At 40.4% G+C, this 21326-nt stretch overlaps 2 protein-coding genes across 9 annotated transcripts in view; one reads left to right on the top strand and one right to left on the bottom strand.

The window, feature by feature from the left end:
- Positions 1-8470, top strand: part of AGFG1 (ArfGAP with FG repeats 1) — a 36622-nt gene extending 28152 nt beyond the window's left edge. For 2 of the 8 annotated variants that reach the window (XM_066556947.1, XM_066556954.1), the window contains exons 7-15: positions 195-266; positions 1230-1439; positions 2269-2449; positions 3108-3187; positions 3478-3570; positions 4929-4976; positions 6360-6518; positions 7123-7214; positions 7588-8470. In XM_066556947.1, the coding sequence (XP_066413044.1) occupies positions 195-266; positions 1230-1439; positions 2269-2449; positions 3108-3187; positions 3478-3570; positions 4929-4976; positions 6360-6518; positions 7123-7214; positions 7588-7647 (995 nt within the window). In that variant the 3' untranslated portion in view covers positions 7648-8470. The remainder of the gene's footprint in view (positions 1-194; positions 267-1229; positions 1440-2268; positions 2450-3107; positions 3188-3477; positions 3571-4928; positions 4977-6359; positions 6519-7122; positions 7215-7587) is intronic. The other 6 variants (XM_066556950.1, XM_066556953.1, XM_066556951.1 and 3 more) reach the window with 4 other exon arrangements.
- A 1454-nt stretch (positions 8471-9924) lies between these two features.
- Positions 9925-20647, bottom strand: LOC136560865 (thiamine transporter 2-like). The gene is made up of 6 exons (XM_066556958.1): positions 19219-20647; positions 17249-17405; positions 14519-15335; positions 12365-12557; positions 11724-11865; positions 9925-10971 (listed from the first exon to the last, which is right to left on the bottom strand). Exons 2-6 carry the CDS (start codon positions 17396-17398, stop codon positions 10849-10851), a joined length of 1425 nt encoding a protein of 474 aa, XP_066413055.1. The 5' UTR covers positions 17399-17405; positions 19219-20647; the 3' UTR covers positions 9925-10848.
- Positions 20648-21326: the final 679 nt, after the last annotated feature.

Genomic DNA, 21326 nt, shown 5'->3' on the forward strand with positions numbered 1-21326 from the left:
TTTCCTTTAATTTGATCATGCTTTAGAACTTCTGCTTGAGTTTACACTTGCTGTTTGTCTAGATCTTTGGCTGACTGACTTTCTTTTCCTTTTTTTTTTCTTTTGAGTGTGGTGTTGTTTTAAACTTTTTTTTCAAATTTTCTTTCTCCCTTCTTATGTTAACTTTAACCCACACACAATTTCTGGCTGTCCAGCGTTCAGAACGCTTTCATCTAGCTGCAGTTTTGGTGAATTTACTTCAGCTTTTCCTCTCCAGGCTGTACACAGTAAGTTCCACGCAGTGGAAAACTCAGCTTGCTTCATTTTATGCCATTGTAGTATAGCACTTCCATTCCTACTGTTGCATATGTTTCAACTTGTTGCTTATGCTTTTAGAAAGTTGTGTTTCTGTTTTAGAAAGTTCTGTAGTATGAGTGGAATCATCAACCAACTGTTATAAAATGTGATGCACTTAATGGAACAACTCATTTTAATTTAAATATGTGACCTGCCTAGATTAAATTGTCTGGACAATGAAGAGATGGAAGCTTGTGGTGTCATACTTGATCTGAAGTTCAGTTGTATGGACTCGTATCAAATTTATAAAATTGATTTATGTATCTCTGACTTCAGTGGATATTTGTTATAAAAGAGCTGTGTTGTGTCTTCCTCCTAACCTCTTTTCTGATTGGATGCAGTCTAAAATTGTTGAGAACAGAGAACAAAACTCTTTAAACCTGGGCATTAAATCATATAACTTTTGGACTTCCAGGCACTTTTTTTTTTGCTTAGGATTATAGCTGACATCTGAAATGACTAAACATTGAACCACTAAGCAAATGTAAATAGTTATTTGTTAGCCACATATGGTAGGGAAATGAAGCTTCTGTATTTTGAGTATTAAAGATTAAGACAAATAAATCTTTTTCCAGGAAGCTTTTATTGTTGAAAATACTTTTAACAGCTAAAAATAGCATATAGTTTTCAGGATCAAATTATGATTGTGATTTAAAGTGTTGAAGTTTGGGGTGTTTATCCCTGATATGCAGTCAAAACACTGCAATATAATTTTTTTCTGATGGCCCACTGAACTTTGAAGGAAATGGGAAAGAGCCTTAAAGGGGTAGGATGGGACAGGCAAACACATTGCCTCACATAACCACAAAGGGAGGGTTATTGTGCCATCAGTTACAGTTGGAGAGACTTTCTAACTTCGCAGCATTGATCATGTTTAACTTAATTTGTTACAGGTGGAAGTGCTGGATCAGTGAATGCTAATTTTGCTCACTTTGATAACTTCCCCAAATCCTCCAGTGCTGATTTTGGATCCTTCAATGCTTCTCAGAGCAACGCCACAGCAACTGCAGCCAGTAAAGCTGCAGTGAATAAACTGAATCTTCAGTCAGCTGACAAATATGCAGCTCTTGCTAATTTAGATAATATCTTCAGTGCAGGGCAAGGTATTAAACTTTACTGTTTGCCATGGTTATTCTATATGTGTATAGTTACCACAAGGATGGCTGTCCTTGTCAAAGTACTGTAACAGTATTTCAAAATTTCCCTTCTCTAAGTGATCAGCGCAATTTTGTGTTAACGTACCCTTAAATGTGCAAGATATTAGTTTTAAGACATCATTCCAAAAGGATGCCATTAGAAGACTGCTTTTTGGGAACCTATTTCCCATTGAGATGAATAATTCAAAATTAAAATATCTAAATAATCATTACTTCAATAATGAAAACATAAAATACAAATACATATTTTATATTTGTACTACAACCTGTAGTGGATGCTCTGGAATGGAGAGCTGCAGTTATTGCAAAGAGCTACCAGAGCAGCCTTCTTACCTCTCTGCCACAAAAACAATAAAATAGTAGCAGTGATATTTGGATTTAGTTGATAGTAAATTGAGGAGAAAAAACTAGTTACTCTGTTACTCAAATGTAGTTCTTCTCGAATGCTGTGTTAAAACTTATGTTCATTTGTACTCCAGAGGTTTGTTCTGAAATGGATTATTTTGAGGTTAGGTCTTCTGTTCATTTTCTAGTTGAAGATGAATGGATTATTTTTCTAGGAAAACAAAAGCTCTTTGGGGTTGCAGAGTACCTATAGAGGCAGGACGTTTTGCTAACAGCTAATGGCTTGTAAAATACTTTTTCCTCTATGCCCTAGCGCATATTTAATTTTTAAGTCTGCAACCATCTGTGAACTTTCATTTAGTTCTCAATGTCAGCAGGGCAGGAAGTGAAACCATCTCCAGTATGCTTCATCTGCTTGCTTTCCTTCTAGGTGGGAGTGAGCAGGGAAGTGGCTTCAGCACAGCAGTGTCCTCAGCAGGCCCTGCCCTGTCAGCCCCCAACCAGTCAAGTGCATCTTCAGACAAGTACGCGGCGCTGGCGGAGCTGGACAGCGTCTTCAGCTCCACGGCCACCTCCAGCAACGCCTACACTGCCACCAGTAACGTCAGCAGGTACGCTGCCGGGCTGCTCCCTGCCTGCAGCAGCGCTCAACAGCTGGAAGGCGTTTCTCAAATCTGGCAGTTCTTATCTAAATGAGGAAGCATTGAATGAGTTTAAGGTAGTGCTGAAACTGCATCTCTTGTTTTCAATAACGGCTGGACTGAGGGATGGCTGACTCTAGGAATACTGTCAGCGGAATGTTCTCTGCGCCTTTCTAGTCATGACATGCTAAACCTGTTAGATGGTAGCACTTTGCTCTACAGAGCACTTGCACGCATACGCAAAATCAGAGGATCATCCCTGAAAAAAGAATTCAGATATTTTTAATGTAAATAGTGCCACCCATTTCTGGATCACTGAAGTAACAAATACCAAATGCCTGTTAGGGGCTTGGCATTGCAAGTGCCCCTAAGGCTTTTGCTTTGCAACCGTTATGCTGTTGGCCTTGGCTCTATATTCCTTCTCCTGCTGTTGGTGGAGATGACTTTCTATTGCTCAGCACTAGTGAGAGTGTCTGACCTTGGCATCAGGGAGGTACATTGCAGTCTGCAAACTGCACATAAGTGTTCATCCCCTTTCTTTTACATGCCAGCAGTAACTGTAAATTGTATTTAATTATTAAACAAGCAATTCTGACTTCACTGAATGAATTGTATAAATTATTTCCAGCAATGCTTTTGGAACAGTACCTGTAGCTGCTACAGCACAGACACAGCCTGCATCTTCAAGCGTGCCTGCTCCATTTGGAGGTATGGAAGTGTTACTAACACCCTTTGGGGACTGTAAGCAAGCAATCAACTAATTTTTACTTGATAATGCTCTGCTTTGATACCACTACTATTGAAGCTAATAAAAGTACTATTAACAAAAAAGTATTTCTGTCAAAATAACTATATTTTGAATGTATCTTATAAATTCCTGATTTTTGGCCTAATTTTAGGTATTTATATGTCTTCGTATAAAGGCTGTATAGACTTCATGTGAGTGAGATTTGCTGTTAGAGAAATGCTTACTTAGTAAAATGTCTTTAATCTTTCAGCAACACCTTCCACAAATCCATTTGTAGCTGCCCCTGTTGCACCAGTGGCACCTTCAACAAATCCATTCCAGACCAATAGCCGAGGAGCAACAGGTTAGGAAAAAATACACTGAGTGTTTGAGGAACTTTCTTTAAAGAATTGCATTGATTCTTTTTTCCTGTATCTGTGTAATATGTGTCTTAAAGATTTTCTGTATTATCTGTCCCTAGTCTGTTTGACATGTTGTGTGTTTGCTCAGTGTTGAGGTGCAATTCTAGGATTTCAAATGGTGGCGATGAAAAATGTCAAAATGATCTGTTTGAGCTCTACCTGTTTGTAGTGTATGTATCACCAGCTGGCTTCCTTCCAAGACTATAACCTTGGCTTTAGAGCATGCTTTATAGAAGGTAGCCCTGAAATCAGGGATCTTGAAAGCCCTTCTTTTTAATTTCTTTCTTTATTTCGAAGTGTTGAAAGCTCTCAAAACCAAAGAGCTGGAGCCAGAGCCATGCCAAGGCTCTTGGGATGCTAGCTCCTCACCAGTCCACTTAATTAGTACATTAGCGTCTCTTTTTTAAGGCATATGTTTAATCTTTACATTCATTTTTTATATTAATTTTCTGTGGGATGATTCTGTAGAATCATAATTCTGTGGGCAAAACTTAATCACTTTCTAAGAAAGCAAACTTCTACTTCTTTAAAACTATGAACTTGGATTAGATGGCTGCTAGGTTATGCTGATTTTCCTCTCCAGAGCAACTGCTAAATTTTGACACTTTTATCTGTCAGCTGGACTTCAACAGAAGTCTGCTGATGTGTGCATTTTGACATTTGAGATGTGGTTTGCTCAATGATTTAGGTAAGCAGAGTTAAACACTGATTTGATAAATTTTTGTCCTCTGCTGAAGTTATTTCTGTTTTCAATCCATTTTGAGATACTACGCAGCTAAATTTGTTCAGATATTTAATGCCCAAAATACCCTTTTTCTTTATTTTAATCCCATTCCTAAATGGGCTAGTTTGGATCATCGTTAAGAATTTGTAGCCTCTTCAGATAAATTTCTTTGAGTATGGCACCTCTATCCTTCCACCTTCTATGCAGCTGTCCCTGGCTTGCTGAGGTTCCAAGCCTTTGGCAGCATCCTGATGTTCCACACTAGGTAATAGAGATAATGTCTATAAGTAAAGATAATGTTCATCCCCTTTCAGTGTAAGGTGTAAACTTATGGCTTGTCCTTTTATGTGTTCTTCCTGCATGAACTTTGCTATTTAGTACATGGGATATCTGTTTTGTAGAGCTTATTTCTGATGGTTTTCTAATACTAATCTATTGCTGGTCATGCTACTGATGAACTGTTTGGTACATATATGTGTATCTATTTCTCTCTCTATATATATAAAACTAAGAAATGACTGTTCAAGAGTGTATAAATGATTTGACATTGTCTGGTCTCTTTGTGGCTTCCATAAGGCCTCTCGGGAGCAATGCACTCTCACATATTTCCTCAGGCTCATTTTGGTAGGTGGCCACATTTGGTATCAAGTTTCTTGTGGCTAATTGTTCTTGCTTGTAAAAGCTTATTGACAGCTATCTGGTTCTCTGCACAAAGAATTGTGGAAGACTTCTTAAAAATGGAGTGGGTGTGGGTATTTGGCAACAGGGCAGAGGGAGAGAAGAGCATACATAGACATCCTATCAAGCAACCAAAACAAAACCATTATTGGTATCATCCATGGTCACCATATAGTGCTTATGAATGACTGTTGAAGTTTCTGCCAACAGTAGTTTGACGCCTTTTGGGATATCCCAAGTCCCCTGCTGATTTTGTTGTGCTTCCTTTTGCTGTTTTAGCCAAGTTTGCTGTGGAGTAGCTGCTCTGCTCACTGTAACTTGAGAACAGTGTTAGTACAATAGTTTTGTGTGCACTTGTCTACGCTTTGTCTGTACAATGTCTTGCCCTAGAACACTTTTGGGGTAAATACTTCAACTGATAATTAAGCTATATTCATTAAATTTATTTTATTAGCTTTTTTAAACAGTTGAGCTTGCATAAAAGGTTGCTTGTAACATTTCAAAAGAGAAGTCCTGTTTAACTAGCATAGAATACCTGGTGTCTGTATTTGTACCAAAAATCTTCCTATGCACTTCTCTTTCCAAGAACAACTCCCAAAAGACTGAATAATGGTTTTGTTACTGTACTTTTGCACCTCATGTGCTCATGTTTATTTGCTGAAGGCATGGGGAAATGCTTATGAGCTGTGTGTTCTTTACTCAAAATATTCAGCAGAGAATCAGATGAAAAGTTTTGGGCTCTTTTTGTTTTAAGTTCTACCTCAACAGTAAGAGAGTTTGCAACAGAAACTTTGTGTGCAAATAATGTGCATGGTGAGAATCTCCTTAAAGACATTAAAGATGGGATGATAAAAGGGGATGCATGTATCCCTTTGTTTTTTGGTTTTTTTTTTTAATTTATAACCTCCTGTAGTGCAGCTTGGAGTAGGAAAATTCTTTCATGCTTTTCTCTGGACAAAAACAGAGGGGCTTAGGCTGCCTGAACCTGCTTGCTTCTTATGTGTACAGACTTCTACCAGAAAAACTGTGGGGGAAATATATGATAACACTCGGAAGAAAAAATAATTTCCTCTTCAGAAAGTATATCTGAATGTGCTGGATCTACTAAATTTTAAATAACACCATTCATTTCTAAAGTGTAAAGGCAAATTATGCACCCAGGTGGTGGTGATAGAAGGGAACAAATCAGTTCAGTGGCTGTGGAAGTTGAACAAACTTTTGTCCAGTCACAGAGGGCATTAGAAGACTTTTAACATGGCCTTATAGTAATTTGTTTAATGAAAAAAATTATTTCTTACAAATAATTGCATGTTTTTTTTTGCCTACCAGCAGCAACATTTGGTACTGCATCCATGAGCATGCCGGCAGGATTTGGAACTCCTGCCTCTTACAGTCTTCCTACTAGTTATAGTGGCAACTTCCAGCAGCCCACGTTCCCAACCCAGGCAGCTTTCCCTCAACAGACTGCTTTTGCTCAGCAGCCAAATGGTAGGTGTGCATGTTTTAGATAACCTTGTCTAAATCAGAAACATGGAGAAAATGCTCTGTCTATAAGTTGGCAATAATGGGTAGATACTTATTTCTGCATGAACTTGATAGTAATGTTGATGAGGTGTTCCCACACCGTTCTGGCTCTGTAGATTAGCCTTCTGACTTGGCTGTGTGCAATTGCCTAATTACCAAACTGAAATTTTACCAAAATCTCATACTAAAATGGTAAGTATTCCCAGGCTTAAAGGGGTTTTAGGCAAGAAGGGCTGTTTGGGAATGTCTGCAACACACTATTACACTTTCTCTAACTTCATAGAACACAGGCAAGAGAAAATTGGAAAGTATTTTCTCCCTGAATTTATATGATACAACATTGAAAAAAGTGCATATGTAGAAATTGGAGATTGATGAGGTGTGGGCAGTTGAAAACAAAAAGCTCAGCCACAGTGTTTTACACTTACATTCCTGATCATGTTTAAGTAGGATCAGTCCTGCTGATTCTGCAGTTCAAACTTACACTTAATTTTGGCTGGGAGCTGCAGCAAAGAACTCTTTGAACATTGTTTACTAGTATTAATATTCTTTTGCTTTTCTTTCCAAGGAGCAGGTTTTGCTACATTTGGGCAAGCAAAGCCTGTAGTAACTCCTTTTGGACAAGTTGCAGCTGTTGGAGTATCTAGTAACCCTTTTATGGTGAGTTGTTGCATGTCAGTGACTTCTGTATGTCCAAAGAAGAATAGTCTGTAACACTTAATTTAGAGATACACAAAGATTAGGGGGTTTTCTTGCTTTTAATAATGGAGGGAAGCATGTGACTCTCCTAACTGCAGCTCACTATTTGGATTTATGCCATTTGTAAGGATGGTCAGATCAAAGCAGAGGTACTTTCATACATGTTCCCAGAGTAGTGTAATTCCAGAGAAGCAGCAGAAAGCAGATTGCAATGTAAAACAGAAGTACTCCCCAGCAGGTTATTTTTTTAAAATATATTCTGCATTTATTATTTACAATACGGAAAAAAAAATTAAAATACTTGCCTTATTTTTCTTTGTTCCTTTTCCCCCAGGCTGGTGCACCAACAGGACAATTTCCAACAGGAAGCTCATCAACCAATCCTTTCTTATAGCCTTATAGACACTTTACCCAAAAGAACTCTTATGTGGTCACATAACATCTCTGCGCCTCTTGCACTGTTGTCTTGTTTCACTGATATTAGCTTTAAACACAAAAGAAGTCTTTAAGAAGTAAAAATAAAAGCCTGCATTGTGTACCTTTAAAAAGTTTCAAAAAGGAAAAAAAAAAAAACACCTGACACAAAAAGCAAGAAAACCAACCCCCCACCAGGTAATAACGTGCAAAACAGAGGGCTGTGGGAACATCCTTGAACCTGTGAAGTGGCAGGTACAAAGTAGCGGTATCATGTGTATTAAAATTGGCTAATAAGTTATTGCAGATACCACACTCATTATGCTGCAGTACTGTACATATTTTTCTTAGAAAATAGCTATTTGTGCATATCAGTATTTGTAACTTTAACACATTGTTATGTGAAAAATGTTACTGGGGAATAATCAGCCACTTTAAGGTGCTGTTGTATCTCTTGGAATGAATGAGCTGCATCATTTTAACCATTGGTATTGGAAGTCACGAAGTTAAATTGAAGGTTTGTTCATTTCTCAAAATGTTTTCCTTTCCTAAGAGCTCTTCTATTTATACATGCCTAAATCTCTAATGTTAGAGGGATACCTGTCTGCATAATAAAGCTGATCATGTTTTGCTACAGTTTGCAGGTGAAAAAATAAATATTAGAAAAAAACCCCTGTGTAGCATTATTTCTGTGCAGTAACATGTACTGGATGAAAATGTACACACTGTGTCCTGTACACAGATGAGTTGTCCACAGCAATGTGTTTAAAGGTGAGCTAAGCTTAAAATTTTCACATGCCTCACTTGGATGTGTTTCTTTTTGCCCTTGTGATGAAGCTCGCTGTTCTGGCTCAAGTGAAGTGACTTGTCACACAGGAGAGTGTTAGGTGAGGTTTGGATTGTTTGGATAGAGTATGTCATGAAGGACACTGGAAGCACTAGGAAGGGTAGTTATTGGAGAGAAGGTTTGCAGTAAAAGACACCTTATTATGGGTAACTAACGACAGGCTCTGAACAAGCCTTAGTTGTGGTCTGAACAGAGTGTGTAACAGCAGGCCAAGGGACCACAGATGTAATAGCCCTCTCTTTATTAAAAACTGATACATATCAGTAAGAGCTCCTGTGGAATATTAAATTTTTTTTTTAATTTACAGAAATATTTCCTGCCATACTACAGTGAAACTTATAGAGGGAAAAATGTCTGGCTTGTCTTCCTCTGTAACAGTGATAAGATTCAAGGAGAGTATAACTGCATCAAAGTAGTTGGTGTTTTAAACAGAAATAAATTTGGCTACAGTTCAAGTGTAATACTGGAACTAAGCAAATAATGTAAGTACATTGTATATATAAACTGCAAGCTTAAAGGTTTCTGACCAGCTGGAGAAGAAAATTCTAACAGCTTTCAAGATAACAGGAATAAATACAGTGAGATTGACTTTTTTTAAAAAGGACAGACGAATCCATTTGAGATAAACACAAAAATTCTTCAAGGTAAGACATTTCACTTGTAAATGACTGCCTGAATGTTGTATAGGTTTTTCTAGGGCATCTGAAAGGTTTGACCTCTGCTTGTAAAAACATTTGTGCTAATGCTTTTGACTTCTGTTGCCTGCCTATGTGGGATGTAATTTCTTTTTGGTTTTGTTTTTTAAACGTTGGAGATACCAAGCTGGGGACAGGCAACTTATAAAACATGCTGCAAGTTTTCTGTACTTAAATGTCTGGTTTTGTCCTGTTGCTATATTTAAAACAGGCTTGAAGGCTCTCTTTTGTTTCTGATGGAGACTGCTCAACGGAGTGTGGTGTTGAGTTCAGTTCCCAACATTCTCTGGGGAATTCACTGAAGAAATCCCCAGCAACTGGAGGTCTGCAGGGTATTAGTAACACCCTTACTCTCACCACTGTATTTTAGCACAGTGTAAATAGTTGTAACTCTCCCTGTTCCCCAACCTTGGCTTTTTGGATAGTACGAGGTAAATGCAGTAGAGAATGGAGAACTGCAGGGGTTCAGCAGGGCATGTGGAGTACTTAAAAATGCTTAGTGCTGAGAACTGGACCAAATCAAAGAGATGTCTTGTCAATGAGATGAGAAGTGTTATGAAAGAGCAACAATTCTGTGCCCTCTTCACTTACAGTGGTGTAAATTAGGCTTTGGACAAGTGCTAAGGAGATCAGCATCTATAGAGATTGTTCTAATCCAAATATTACTGCTGATACACTAAAACTGATTGAAGTATGCAAGACATGTAGTTTAGAATATGCTGTAGAAGTAGTGGAATACTTTATTTTTCATAACTGAATTATGACAGATAAAAGGTTTGCAACTTTTAACTACACACAAGCACACCTCTTTAGTCTGTGTTCACGGATTTTAGATTTGTCCAATTCCAGGTAAGCTGAAGATCTTGCATTGTTTTGAGTTTTCTGTATATTGAGCATAAACTGACACCATTGGTGTTTTGTTGATTAGGTTTTAAAATAGCTTTATTTACAAAATGAATTTTTCAGCCCTGATTTTAAATGTTTTTATCATGGAGATCTCTGCAGTTATTCCCTCAATTGTTCATGCAAATAGCATAGTTGCCTAAAAGCTGTATTTTTGTGTTTTAGCATCAAAGCACTTCATTTGATAACTTTAGGCCCCTTATACAGAAATTAATATGGAGACCTCCTAGATTAGGCTTCAGTCCTAAACATCAGCTGTTACAAGTGTAAGAAGATGCTACACTTGCAGGACCATCCTGAGCTCTGTAAGGCAGACATGATGTCCAGTTGAAAAAGTCTTAAATTTTCCAAAGGCCTCTGTGACAAATTTTCTGACAGGTCATTGTATGGTTCAACTGCTTTAGATTGCCTGGGCATGTCTGTGAGTTCTTCTGATGTGAGGTTCAGGCATTTGTATGTCCTTGTGCTCACTGAGCCTTAATAGAAGTTTATATGTCAGATCACTAAACTTGAATTAGAAGACTGTTTGAGGAATGTTTGTATTAAACTGTTGGTGAAGAAATTGGAGGAAATGCATTGTCCTGTTGACAAAGCTCTCTGTGCAGTAGGCTCATAAACAGCTTGCTTCAACCTAGACCAGTTTTCCTTGATTGAACGTTACATTTCTCTTGATTTCTTGTCCAGATGACGGAGCCTTCTGCATTGTTGCTTGTAACCATTGCTTTTTTCTTGGTTGTTAAGGGGCAGTGCTTTCAGCAGCCACACTTGTATTTCTGCATTTGATGGAAATTATGGTGTACATGCTTCTGATCAGGAAAATTGCAGTTATGACTGTGAAGTAGCTGCCATAAATGAGAAACTGGGAAATGGAGGTGGGGAGACAGAAAAGTAGTTATCTAACAGGAGAAACAGTTTTTGACTCTGAGGGGTGTCCCTCCATTGCTGCCTTCCCTTCCCTGTCACATGTGCCCAGAATGACCCCATTTTGAGAGGATTCAAAAGTCTGGACTGCTTGACTTTACACTATAGAAATTCTGTGGTTGTAAAAGGGGAGACAATGTTCTGATTATGTCCTTCCCCACCTCAGTAAGGGAGGACAGCTGTCTTGCACTTTGTCTTTTTTCTGGAAACATGAAAGCTAGAGTCTTAGACTCATTAAGTGTCTCTGTTTAAACTAATTTCAGCAATTTAATGAGGACTTGCCAGGAGTTAATTTTCACAATTACAGTAACTTTAAAGGTGTGTCCACTGAAACTATGTAACTTAGAATTACCCTAGTAGTTGACCCATAGGTTGTCTTTCAACTGGCTTCCTGCTTCTGGTTAGGGTATTTTGACTATAAACTTGTGAATAGTAAGCCTTTAATTGAAAGAATACCCAAAGTAATAGGTGGTCACCTTTGCCCTCTGTTTTGTGAACACAGAATATTTTCCAGTCATCCCAGTATTGGAAGGCTTAGAGGACAAGCAGGTCCAGCCAGTTCATTTTAAATGAGTCATTTTCCAGGTGAGTAACTGTCCTGAGCTTGCACATTACCACAGGCTAATCTTGGAGTAGAACCTGCTTTTGAAGGAGAGTAGGGGAACTAAGCAGTGGGACTCAGTGGCTTACCTGAGTGCTGATATCCAGTCCCAGACCGCTTGAATCTACTACAACAACAGTTAAAATCGTCTGAATCACCAGTGCAACAAAGTTGTTGAAGCCAAACATCAAAGCATAGCGCTCCATACTGAGGTTGACAGCAATCTGAAACCTGATAATGAATGCACAGGTTCACAAAACCGTGGAGAGCAAGGATGGCTGGATGCACTTATGGGAACAGTTTAATGGGCACTGCACTCTTCAAAGGACAAGATCACTTCAGTCTTGGCTATTAAGCTTTACCAGCTTCATTTTGACAGAAATTTTTTTTGGTTTTTTCTGGCTTTGTGACTTGTGCATCTTATTTACCCTTGAGTGAATATTTTTGCTAAATACCTGTGTATATTCATTGGATCATTTTAAGAATACTCATGCATTGGTCATTGAACAGCCAAGTGCAGAAACTACCTTGTTCTGACTTGGACTGTGCTATGGTAATGGTTAGGTCATATAATTTTACCCAGTTTTATACAGGCTAGAAACAATATATGCTGCTGTCATAACCTATTTGTATTTATATCTAGGGAAACATCCAGTAAAATTTTGATAAATATAAGAATTTGACAGTGATTTAAATCAATTTAGTTAGACCAGTTGCATGTTGTACTTACGTGGCTATTGTTATAAGGAGCATATAGCAAGCTTTAAATGCAAGGTAACCAGCATAACATGCCCAGATGTTGTCAGTGAAATGCATAAGAAGCAGAGAACCACTATCCAGTGCAGAGAAAATTCCCAAAGCCAGTTCTCCAGAGACATCCCAGTTTATTTTGACATATCCAACTGCCATGGATGTTGCCGAACCTGAAAATTGAAAAGTAGTAATTAAAACTTTGAAACATTATCATTGAGAGCCATTGCATAACTGTCATTGGATCATGCCAGGAGCTCTTCAGTCTTGCTCACAGTGGACTTTGGTAATGGTGTGGATCATATTTCTTGTTAGGGGTGTGGGAGTCTTCTGTTAGTTTGGATGTTTTCCTCCTTGCTTAGACCCTTCACTGCCTGAAGTGCTCTGGGAAAGTGCCTCATGCCTAAGGCTGGAGGCAGCAGTGCACTATCTATTGTTGCTCCGTTTTTAGACAACTGTGAGCAAAGAGAAGAACAATCCCACCAAGCATTTTCTGTCAAAATATGTATAATGAGTTTAATTACTTCATGTGAAGTTCTTTAAGGAAAGAAAACCTTAGCACTTTATGCTTTTTTTTTACTGAAAGTGTATTTTCAGTTTCTAGTGAAAAGCCTTATGAAACTGCATTTGTCAATGTCTTATTGGCCATCACATGTTAAAACCCTTACTTGAGTCTATTACAGTGTAGTAAACCGCATGTTCTCAGGTGGGCTAGCACAATAACTGGACTTTGTTTGCTGGTTGTATGTGTTCTTCATCAGAATTCCAAAAATTGGAGCAAACCAACCCCTTTGGTCCATCCCTGCCATGAGCAGTGGTTCCCAGTGCTGAGAGTGCCTTCTGTATTCTGTGCCTTCTGTATGCCTTCTGTGTCAAGTGCCACAGGGTGTAAGTGCAAGAAAGACTTTGGGAACTCTGTTCAAAGCAGTAGTCAGAAGTTCTGGAGTAGCTTCAGTAAAATGGATTTTCAGGCTGATTGCAGGGAGGAAGAGTAACCTGACAATTCCCTGTAGCAGTGTGGGATACAGCTCCTGGAATATAGGGAGAGACAGCTGTGTAAATAGGAGCTCCAAAAGGAGGCTGTATTGGTGCTGCACAGCCATGTAAATGAAGTTTCACTTTACCCATATCCTTCTGTGGCTAAAGAGAAATGGAATTTGGGTGGACTAATGAGAAGCAGAATGGCTGAGGTTGGAGGAGATGGAGGTAACATGGCCCTGTTAAAAGCTGCCAGCTAAAGGAAGCTGCTCAGGATGGTGCCTAGGTTTTGACTCTAGGATGGAGTGTCCACACCTCTGGCCAACCTGTTCCTGTTTAAAATCACCCTTGGAATAAAAATGTTCCTCTCTGTTTAAGTGGAACTTTGCTTGATTTTGTGCCCCTTGACTCTTGTCCTGGCACTGGCAACCACTGGGAAGAGCATGGTTCCATCCTCTTTGCTCCTCCCTTTCAAGTCTCTATGCACATTAACAAGATTTCTTGGTTTTCAAAGGTAAACAATTACAGTGCTCTCAGCCTTGTCACATCACAGAAATGGTTCCACAAAATATTCTAACTTGGAAGGGACCCACAAGGACCATCAAGTTGAGCTCTGAAGTGAATGGCCCATACAGGGGTTGAGCACACAGTCTTTGTTATGGCAAACATGCCAGTCAGGACACAGATGTAGTCAGAATATTTGGTGAGGAGCACTTAGACTGGAAGGATTTTTAATCCAGTGTCTAAATAGACATTTTCACAATATGCTCTGAGTAGTATTTAGAGCAGTGTATCTCCTAACATGTTCTTTTCATTCTTAAAGCAGCCAGCTTAAGGTGTATTTGAAGGAGGAATATGGAAGATATCATTGCACAGTTTTGATATGCTTACTTGAGGTTAAAGACATGGTCTAAACAGAGCAGTAAACTTAAAATATTTTGGCAGAATGAGTCTCCTCTAAGAAGGAAAAGCTTATTTATATATGTTTTAAGAATAATTTTGAAGAACCCACTGTAAAAGTTTATAGTAAAGTCATGCTTTGCAAACTGTTTATCTCTGTCTGTTTACTTAGTCCTCATAGGAGATGGGAAGGTACCAAACCCATTGCTGAAGAGTCTCTCAGCACAGGATGTGTTCCAAGCTAATGATTGCTTACCCAAAAAAGTTGCTATGGCTTCCACAGCTCCGTTGTACACTGCGGAGCTGTGCGAGGGGGCTCGGAAGTCCCACAGCACCTGGACGTAATTCACCACCTGGTTGAAGCCGGCCGTGGCCAGAGCCCACCACAGGGACCAGCAGAGGAGCTTGCGGGAGCCGTAGCAGTGCCTCAGGTCCCTGCCCAGCTGCAGCAGCACGCTCAGCAGGTGCCTGTGGGGCCCGGCACTGCCAGCCTGGGGCTGGGGGCTCAGGGCCCTGGCAGCAGCATCAGGGCTCCTTTCCTCTTGGCAGCTCTGGGGCCTGGGGGCAGTGGCCACAGGCAGCTCTTTGCCAGGCCCTGGCACAGGCTCAGGGGCATCTTTCCTGTGGAAGAACATGCTCCTCTGGGGCATGGGCAGGAAGAGCGCGCACACGAATGCCAGGGACACAGAAGCCAAGCTGATGGCGTTGAGGTGGAAGTAGGAGACGCCTGCTAAGGACACCAGCAGCTGTCCCAGCACGGCGGCCACGGTGGCTGCCACCAGAGTGACGCTCCTGCAGTAGCTGGTGACCCTCTGGTAGTGTTGGCTGCTGACCACGCTGTAGATGTAGGCGTAATAGGCCACCTCGGTGGCTGTGACCATGCCATAGAAGAATTCCACCAGCTGCATGGCCACCACTCCATGTGCAAAGAGCAGCAGGAGCCACGTGACGATGAGGCTGATGCCCTGCAGGAGGACGACGGGCTTGTAGCGCACGTAGTCTGTGAGCAGGAACACTGGGAAAAGGAGAGCCAGGTAGGAGTATGTCCAGACTGGAAAAATCTGGTTGGTAACCTAGAACACAATGAAAGAGGAGATGTTAAACAAACAAAACAGCCCCAACCCCTCCATATGTTTAAAATACCCCCTTGCATGGTTTTTGATGGTGTTACTGCTCAAATGACATAGTTTGATGATATGAAACATTGAAATGTCTGAACAGTGCAGGTTTAAACTGCTTTTAGTTACAAGACTGTGACTTCACTATGTAAGGGCTAAAGACAGTGATGCTATGCTCTACTACAGAAACAGATAGATTGGCTTAAAAAGTAATTCCAATAAAGGCCTATGAAGAAGACAGGTTTTGATGTGCAGCTGTTTAAAGCAATTTTAACTTTGTGTCTAATGTCTCTCTAGTTTCAAATCTTATTCCCTACAGTATCTGACAATGAAGGCTTGTTTTAACTTAATGTGAGTCATTGTATACCTTTGGTCACGTCTTTCCCTTGTTAGGTGTAGATAAAAGCATGTGCTTCTTACAAAGGGGAACTGGAGCTGCACAGAGTGTGTAGCTGCTACTGGGGTACTGCACCTTCTATGTTTCTTTCTGATTTAAAGTAAATTTGAAGTAAAGAAGTCTTTCAGTAAGTTTAAGATGGACTTCAATACATAGATGCCCTGTGAAGAAATTCTTTCTCTTTTTTCTAAAACTCATCTGATTTTGGGTTGGAAGGTGCTGTTTGTGGTTGCCACTCAAGCTCAGTGCTTGCCTGGACAGTTTGGGCAGACCTGGGGCAGGTATCCTTACAGATGCACATGACAAAGCAACCTTCTTCTCTGACTCTGTTGCCTGTTTTGGACAGGTCTTGCCCAGTAATTGTGGGGCCTGCCGAGGTGTCGATTCCTATCTCTTGTTCTCTGCTTAAGCAATTCGACTAGAAAGGAACTGTATCAAATGCTGGAGGAATGCTTTTTACTTCTGAACAGGTACTGGAATGATTTTGCATAGTGAGCAGCAGGTTTGCTGTATCTTTCTGTGTGACTTCTTTTGTTTCTCTGAACTTAGAATTACCTCATTGAATTAACTCGAGGTGAGTTTGGCTGAAAGAGACAATATCTGTACTCTGCTTGATTTTGAGTTAAGGATTCTTGCTGAAATCAGACTTAAGGCATTCTCTGATGCTATCTGTGTGATTTATATAAGAAATAATGCTTTCTTTTTTGGTTAAAAAAATAATTAAAAAGGGGGAGAAAAAAACTCCCTGACAACCTAAACCACAAATACCTTTTTTCAGCAGAAACCTTGGGTTCACAGTGTGCTGGTAGATTCTGCCTTAACATTTGCTACTGCACATCAGGAATGACTGTTCTTCATATTAGCTGTACGTGGGTGTAGCAAGCCTGTGTTTTCTAATTATACCGTTAGCTCCATGACTCAGCCACGTGTTAACCATGTCCCCTTTTGTTGGGAGGTGTACTCCTGAAGCAGCCAGTGCTGAACACAGCACGTAGCAAGGAAGCTTGGAGTGCATGTTTTTGTCAAAGACCCCCAATTTTTCTGAATGTGAACTTAAACTCCACAGGTTAATGAATGCATGAAATATAGGGAATATAGGAAATAAGCTTACAACTCATAAGGGGAAGGCTGCTTAGCTGTGAAGGCTGCTTAGCTTTCTTGTGTTTTGAAATCAATTCTGTCAGTGTAATCAATTCCATGGTAAGTATAAATAAATGTCTCCTCTGGGGTGGAGAGAGGAACTAGCTGACCTGATTTTGCCAAAAATATCAACTACCAAAGGGGTTTCAAAGCCCTGAGAATGTAGGGACTTTAAAGTTTGGACCTCCTGCCAAAGAGGTGACTCCTTTCCAGAAGCATCTTAAATATGGGTCTTTAGATAAAATATTCACACTTATCTTCCCTTTAGTTACTGCTGTAAGGCCTAATGCTTTAAGCATTTTAGTTACTGCTTAAGAGAATAGTTACATACCTCTTCAGCCGTTAGGTTTTTGTCTGGTCCTGTTAGATAGGGGGTGAGAAAAGATTCTGATGGCCTCATTGTGGTGAAAAATCCATTTACACAGATGATCACCGTGGGATAAATCCAGCTGTGGCTTACGGCTCCCTTCCAGCAATCCATAATCTACCTAAACAAACAAAAAAAAAGGTGGCAAAGGGAGATTAGATGCTCTTCACAGTTGGTAAAAATTAATTTTCAAGTTTACATTTTAACTAAACCTACAGTCACTCCCCTGCAGCCATAACCACCAGTGAGGGCTGTGGTGGTGGCATCTAGTGTAACTGGACTTAGGGGTACAGGTGGCAGTATGACAGCCAAGGGCTGCCTGCAGAGGTGACTCAGATGTCTGGCTGGTGTGCAGATGGAACCAAACCATTGACCTCAAGCTCTCCTGCACTGAGCTGCACTCCTGGATCTCCTCTTGGGCAGGGACACCTCTGGCACACTCCTGAGGCTGAGATTCTTTGCTGCAACACATTCTTAGTAAGTGACTAACAGCGTGCTCAGCCTTGAAACCTTGGCTAAATCATATAAAGAACTTATTGCATATATTGCATAATCCTTTAGATGGAAGCAGTTGACCAAATCTGGGACTAAGAGTGGGTCTAAGCTGCACCCAGGCTCCTCTCTGAGAGGAGTTTAGAACTCAGTGACTTAGGAGAGTCTCTCTGACCGTTTAACCTGATCTTGCCATCTCTGCACTAAATCAAGCACACTTTCCTGTTGAGTCTTGTTAAACCACTGTCACATTTACCACTGAACTTTGTTATATTGATAAAGGGCATTGTCACTTCTGTCTCACGAGTGAAGTGCATGGCTCCAGCTGTGCCACATGCCTAAGCCAATGTTCCCTCACTGAACCTGCCTGGCATCACAGCTGCAGTTTGGAAATGAGCAACTGGATCAAGGTGCACCAGCCCTGGTAAACTCTGTATTGTCTGTCAAAGGTTGTTCGTGGTGACGTGCTTAGGGCTCAGTGGCTGTGCTGTAGCAGAAGAATAAAGTTCCATTATAGTCTCATTTCTGAATAAATGGGTGGGCAAAATGTGGGATCAAAGCTCATTCTGTGTGCTCAAGGAGGTTTTTTTCTGTTGATTTGCAAATCTGTTTGATTTTTTTGTTGACTTTTTTGATTTGACACAATGACCATGCAAAAGTTCTTGATGGCAATAAAACCATCAGGCAGCTCAACCCATTGTGATCTCAGCTTCTTAAAAATGCTTTAACATTCATCATGTTTCTTGCATTCCAGTCATTGGAGAGGGTAAAAAAAGACCCAGAAACTATCTGCTCGTGGTACCTGCTGAGACTTAGAATAGAGAACTATTGACTTCATTTTTGAAAGTGATGACCAAAAGGAAAAGGAGGCTTGTTTCTTCAGTGTAGCTGGCAGCAAAAAGAAGTCTAGAAAGATTTGGTTTTTAAGTTTATTTTACTTCTTTTGTGTTAAAAAGTCAATTTCACTGATCCTGAAATAACTGAAATAGTGTTTTCAATCATAAGCAAATGAAAGCAAAGCACTAGCTGATGTCTAATCATGCTGCTACAAGCTGTGTATCTTAAATTGCTGAATTCCACTCTATAGCAGGCACTTTTGAAAAAGTGCTTCTGCTTGCACTGTGAGATGATATCCATTAAAACTTAGTATAGATTGTATGTTATAAAGACAATATTTCTGTGACCTCAGAGGAATGTTAGAAAAAGCAGCCCTAACCTTGTAACTTGATTTTTAAAAATTTCCTCTGTCATCTTTCTCTTACAAATAATTGTAAATAAAATATAGCTTCTAGTATCTTTAACTCAAGACCTTATTTGAAATGTGATAAAAATGTAAAAAATTAAGCCTGGGCTGACCAGTAACATCTCCATAAATCTTGCATCACCTCCAAATGCACTGAGCAAGTGAGTAGCCAGCACACTCCCAAATAATGATGAATTACCTGTCAAGGGTCTGGCTGTGGAGCATTTCCTGTGGATTCAGGTGCAGTTCTTCCTTGGATGACTTTGTCTTGCAGAGAAGTGAGAAACCACCCTTTCGAGCTGGTGGTAGTCAGATATTTCTGTAACTTTTTTCCAAAATGTTATTTCTAAACTTGAAAATGTTATCAGAATTGAAATAATAATAATAACAACTTGTCATAGCTGTTCTTTCTTGCAGAACTTGTCCATGAAGATTGTAGGGAAAGTGTTCTTTATGGGTTTTGTCAGCAAACTGAGTTCTATTTTTAAGATAAAACTATAAGACTTAGTGTAGCTAATGATTAATAAAACCTGTTGTGACAAGAAAGCAATGATTGCATTCTTTCTGTTAATAAATACCATTAAAAGCTCTGGTCTCTGATTTATGGAAAGACAGATAACCAGTTTTACAATTTGGACTAACTCTCCCTGTCCCGTGCATAGCACAGAGGCCTCTGGGCTTGTGGGGCTGCTCTGACTGTCCTGGCTCTGCTGGGGCTATGGGAGGTGGGACAGCAAATGCTTCCTACTATTAGTTGGCCTGGAATTACTTCTGTATAGGAACAGATCTGACATTTAAGGACAAAGGGATGAAATTCAACTGCTAAATCTAGGTTCTTAGCTAAAAAATTAACAGGCTTGTTTCAGAGAAATGCTGCTGCTTTGCTTTCCTTTACCCATATTTTTCAGACTGTACTGCCTGCATGTTCCAAGGTTCATCAGAGGCTGGAGTTCACCCCAAAGCCTGTTGGTAGGACGTGTGTTGACCCTGGGAGCAGAAGCTGAGGCCCTGGCAGGAGAGGCCCTTTGGGAGCTTGACAGAGCCTGGTCTGGTCCTGCAGGTATGGGAGGTTCCCTCAGGGCTGAAGTGTGTGGTGCAAGCAGGCAGGAAATGCTCAGGAGAGCTGGGCCTGCCTCTGCCCTTCATCCTCCTCCCTGGCCAAGGGCTTTGAGGCAGGGAAAGGACCTTGGAAGGGAAGGTGCTGCTGGGCAGGGGCTGAAAGGGCTGCTGGCCTCTGTTTCTCTGGTAGCCCACAAAGTGCTTGGGCAGTACCTGCATGTTTTGAATACAAACACACATCTGTTCCTTGTTTGCTCAAACTGGCCTTACCAGCTTGTTGGGCAGAAGGTTTGTGCCCAAACCCACTAAAGTTTCAAAGGTAATTAGTGGTGTATTTAGAGGGGGTTGCAGCTATGGGGAGGAATGTGTCCAGCTCTGGAGTTCCGTGTTTGCATGGAAACCTTTAACATGCTGGAAGAAAGACAAGCAGCACTAAAAGTTGCTAGGAGAGGTGGATGTTGAGAATTTCCTTTTCCCACAGAACTAGACAGCCTGTGGTTCCAGCCTTCCTTGTAACCTGCCAAGTCTCAATTATCTCCTCTCCAGAGTGTCTGTGTGCAGGTACACAAACACACAGGTGCAAGTGTACATCTTATTCTTTTAGAAACCTCTGACTGCTGGGTGAGTTCTGATTTGCAGCTGAAAACCCAGGATAACATAAGGCCTTGTCTTTCTCCTCCTAACACTCCTAAGAGCTGCGTTCTTCATTCCCTATTTCCTCCATATTGCTTCCTGCCAGCTTCCAACCTCAGAATCATTATTTTGGAGATTAGAGAGAATAGGAATGGATTTTTTCTTTAAAGTCTTATTTGTTTTCTGAAGATAGTTTTCTCTAAAGCTGCAAGCCAAATACACTGTGTCTGCTCAGTTCTTTGCTCCTCAGTGGCATCCTACAGACACAGAGAGCAGTTAGCTCTAGCCAGAATGGAGCTGAAAATATGAAGTTCCTCCTCTTAATTTAAACACAAGCTCTTGTTAACTTCTAGTCTGGTACTTGCATCTAGTTCTAAACTGAGTGCCTTACAAGAAGATTACTACTCACAAGGAAGGATAGAAAAATAGTCTTTACTCTCCTGGATTCTATTCCTGTTTCTTCAGGCAGGAGCATCATGCCCTCAGTTCTGCAGTAAGAAAAGAACTGTCACTGGAGACTAAGGGCATCTCCTATTTTTATGACTGTAATGGTTAAACTGTTCTGCTTAGAGCCAGTTTACAACAGACAATGTCCCCACAATGCACAGTAGTAAA

Source organism: Molothrus aeneus, chromosome 10 (genome assembly GCF_037042795.1).
Source record: "Molothrus aeneus isolate 106 chromosome 10, BPBGC_Maene_1.0, whole genome shotgun sequence".
In the NCBI taxonomy this organism is placed as follows: Eukaryota; Metazoa; Chordata; class Aves; order Passeriformes; family Icteridae; genus Molothrus; species Molothrus aeneus.